General features: G+C 29.7%; 1 protein-coding gene across 1 annotated transcript; it reads left to right on the forward strand.

Moving 5' to 3' along the window:
• The first annotated feature begins 217 nt into the window (after window positions 1-217).
• On the forward strand, window positions 218-2405 carry LOC137927413 (glutathione S-transferase-like). The gene is made up of 4 exons (XM_068771219.1): window positions 218-400; window positions 834-1001; window positions 1955-2094; window positions 2207-2405. The coding sequence occupies exons 1-4, from the start codon at window positions 265-267 to the stop codon at window positions 2372-2374; spliced, it is 612 nt and encodes a 203-aa protein (XP_068627320.1). The 5' UTR covers window positions 218-264; the 3' UTR covers window positions 2375-2405.
• The last annotated feature ends 522 nt before the right edge of the window (window positions 2406-2927 follow it).

Below are 2927 nucleotides of genomic sequence, written 5' to 3' on the forward strand. Positions count from 1 at the left end.
AATCGTTGCATTATAAAAATAACTATCGTATTTCATAATAATAAATAATTCAAATCATTAAGGTTATCTAAATTCTAGAAAGATCGTCTTGACCTTTGTTATTTTAATATATCGGTTATGTAAGATAACGTAACAATTGATATTTAATATTCCCATGATGTTTTTACGTGGTATATAAACATTGTTTTGGAGATGAAAACTATAAATACGATGTAACTGTAACAACAACATTTCTTACTTCGGCAGCCTTCGACGACGGCAGACATGGCACAGAAATTACACTACTTCGATCTTAACGGAATTGCCGAGTCTATTCGATACTTGCTCTATTACGGAGGTCAAAAGTTCGAAGACGTGCGGTATGATATAAAAACCTGGCCAGATAAAAGAGTCAAAGACTGTGAGTAATATATGTACTTCTAAATTATTAAAAATAATTAGTTTTTTCAAAAATTAAATATGCGTTATTTTTTCGTTTCGAATAACATCTGCAACTATAAGGCTATATTATATTACAAATTGTATTAGCAAAACGAAAAAAAAATTCAAGATTATTACATTTCATTATATTTATGTATGTTATTATAATTTAAATCTTTGATTTAAATTATGTAACCCTATAAAATAGTGCAATGTATAAAATGATATGTTTTTTTTTTCTAAAGCATACTGTGTATATATCGTTAGGCATTCATCCTAAATTCTTTTACTTATTTAATATAAAAAAAAAAAACTATTTGACATTAAATTTTGGCTGTATCCTTTTGTGTATAAGCTATATATAAAATAATATCTACATTTATTACATAAATTTATGATTTTTATGTTTCTAGTGTTACCATTCGGTCAGCTTCCATTGTACGAAGAAGGAGGTTCGAAATTGCACCAGTCTTTGGCTATCGCTCGTTATGTGGCTTACAAAGTCAATCTTCTGCCAAATGACCCGTGGGAGCAGGCAGTACTGGACAGCTTCGTACTGTCGATCTACGACTTTTGGGCAAGTAAGTACATAGGAGCTTATTATAATGCAGTAGATATTCGTCGCATAACCAAATAGATATTGTTTGTCTATGCAAACAATATCTACTCCATTAAGTTAGTAACTATAAAACTATACTCTTAATCGTTACTACATTACTATACAAAATTATATATTCAAAAATAATATTTTTTTACACAAAATGCAGTTTACAACTTTATTTATCCAATATAAAAATAATTTAAAACAAAAAAAGGACATAAGGTACAATAGAAAGCAATAAAATCGATATAACAAGACAGAAATTAAAATCTACTATATTATACACTCCTCTGTATTTGTACTTACGTGATTGTACGCGTGCGCATGTGTGCATTTCTATGCCTGTGTGAGTGTAAAAGAATTTGTGTATATGATCATAAGAGTGTTTCGATGTTAAGTTAGAAGGCCAGTGAAAGAAAGTTTAAAGGAAAGGTTTTGTTAGACGATGAGGTTTCTACAAATTTTATAAGTAGGCAATTTTAACAAATTTATACATATTTTTTGGTTCCGTAGTCACTAAGATCTGTTTACGCAAACTTATTTTGACTTAGCTGTACCAGCCCCCGAGGCTATCAGCGTAGACTTCGACAGAATGAGAGAGAGAAAGAGAGAGAGAGAGAGAGAGAAAGAGGGAGAGAAAGAGAGAGAGAGAGTCACTAAGACCCGTTATATTAGTAATTTAATTTATAATGTCATAGAGATGAAACAATGAAAATTATAAGAATGTTATGACATTTTATTATATTTATTTTAATTATAAAACCTGTTTTTTAAAGTACCCGCGTCGTTTTCATATTTATGTATGATTATGTTACATGCATAGTTTTCTTCGGCGGTTTATAAAGATATGGTGCTCCAACAAAATCAAATTTTTGTATAAGCATTTTTTAGTCTAATACTTATAAACTTATTTATGTTAAAAAATTATTCTAGAGGTCGTCTCTTTTATCAAAGAAGAAGATCCAACAAGAAAGGCAGCTATCAAAAAAGAGATTCTAGAAGAAAGTGTCGATTTCTTCTTCACCAGATTTGAGAAGCAGCTTAAAGAGAACAAGGGATACTTTGGTGGAAAGGTATATCTAAGATTTTTACAAAATAGACATTTCAATTCCGACGAGCATAGCACGTCTTACAGCTAAAATAACAATGATGTAATTATTAAAGTAAAAAAATAATTTCTTTCAGTTATCCTGGGTGGACTTCGTATTAGTCGGCATTGTTGAAGCCGCAAACCTATTCTTGGGTGTAAACATAGAGAAGAAATATCCAGCTGTCGAGGTACTTACGAAGAAGATTCTTGCTTTGCCAGGAGTCAAAGAATACGTTGCGGCGAGAAAACCCTACGCCCTGTGATAAAATAATTTGAATATTAAATTGTATTTATTTTCAATTAGTGTTTTATTATTTATGAATTATTTTTTAATTTTTATTTAGACTCATAAAATGCGTTTATTTATTTATTTATATTTTTTAATTTTATATATGTAAAGCTGAGAGGTGATTTGATTGCATCCTAGATTAATATTTATGTACGTTAAGTACGTGATATTCTAATTTATGATTCGCTATCACAACTTAGAAAAAACAGCGGAATAGACAAACATTCTTAACAATAATTTCCACAATAAGCTCGTCGAGCCCCGATGCTTCACATGTTATTGCTATAAAACATGTAGTCGATTACATTTATCAAAGATGCTGATAAGACGTCAACAGTACATGTCTATGAACAATTTTGATATACACTATTGCAGTTCCGAAATATTATGAATTATTAAATATTTTAACAGTGGTAATAAGATATATACAAATTTTTATTTGATTTTTCGTAGATATAAACCAATCACATAAAATAACATATTCATTTAATTCCTTGTTGTTTCAACCTATAGGTGTCCACTGCAAG

The sequence above is a fragment of the Battus philenor genome, unplaced genomic scaffold (assembly GCF_028537555.1).
Source record: "Battus philenor isolate CCGP_79_NKW_IND1 unplaced genomic scaffold, ilBatPhil1.0.hap1 SCAF_10, whole genome shotgun sequence".
In the NCBI taxonomy this organism is placed as follows: domain Eukaryota; kingdom Metazoa; phylum Arthropoda; class Insecta; order Lepidoptera; family Papilionidae; genus Battus; species Battus philenor.

Excerpts from the sequence above, each read along its gene's own strand:
- LOC137927413 (XM_068771219.1), top strand. The coding sequence starts at position 265 with ATGGCACAGAAATTACACTACTTCGATCTTAACGGAATTGCCGAGTCT. Across the intron at positions 401-833 it reads AGATAAAAGAGTCAAAGACT|TGTTACCATTCGGTCAGCTT; the intron begins GTGAGTAATATA and ends TTATGTTTCTAG. Across the intron at positions 2,095-2,206 it reads AGGGATACTTTGGTGGAAAG|TTATCCTGGGTGGACTTCGT; the intron begins GTATATCTAAGA and ends AATTTCTTTCAG.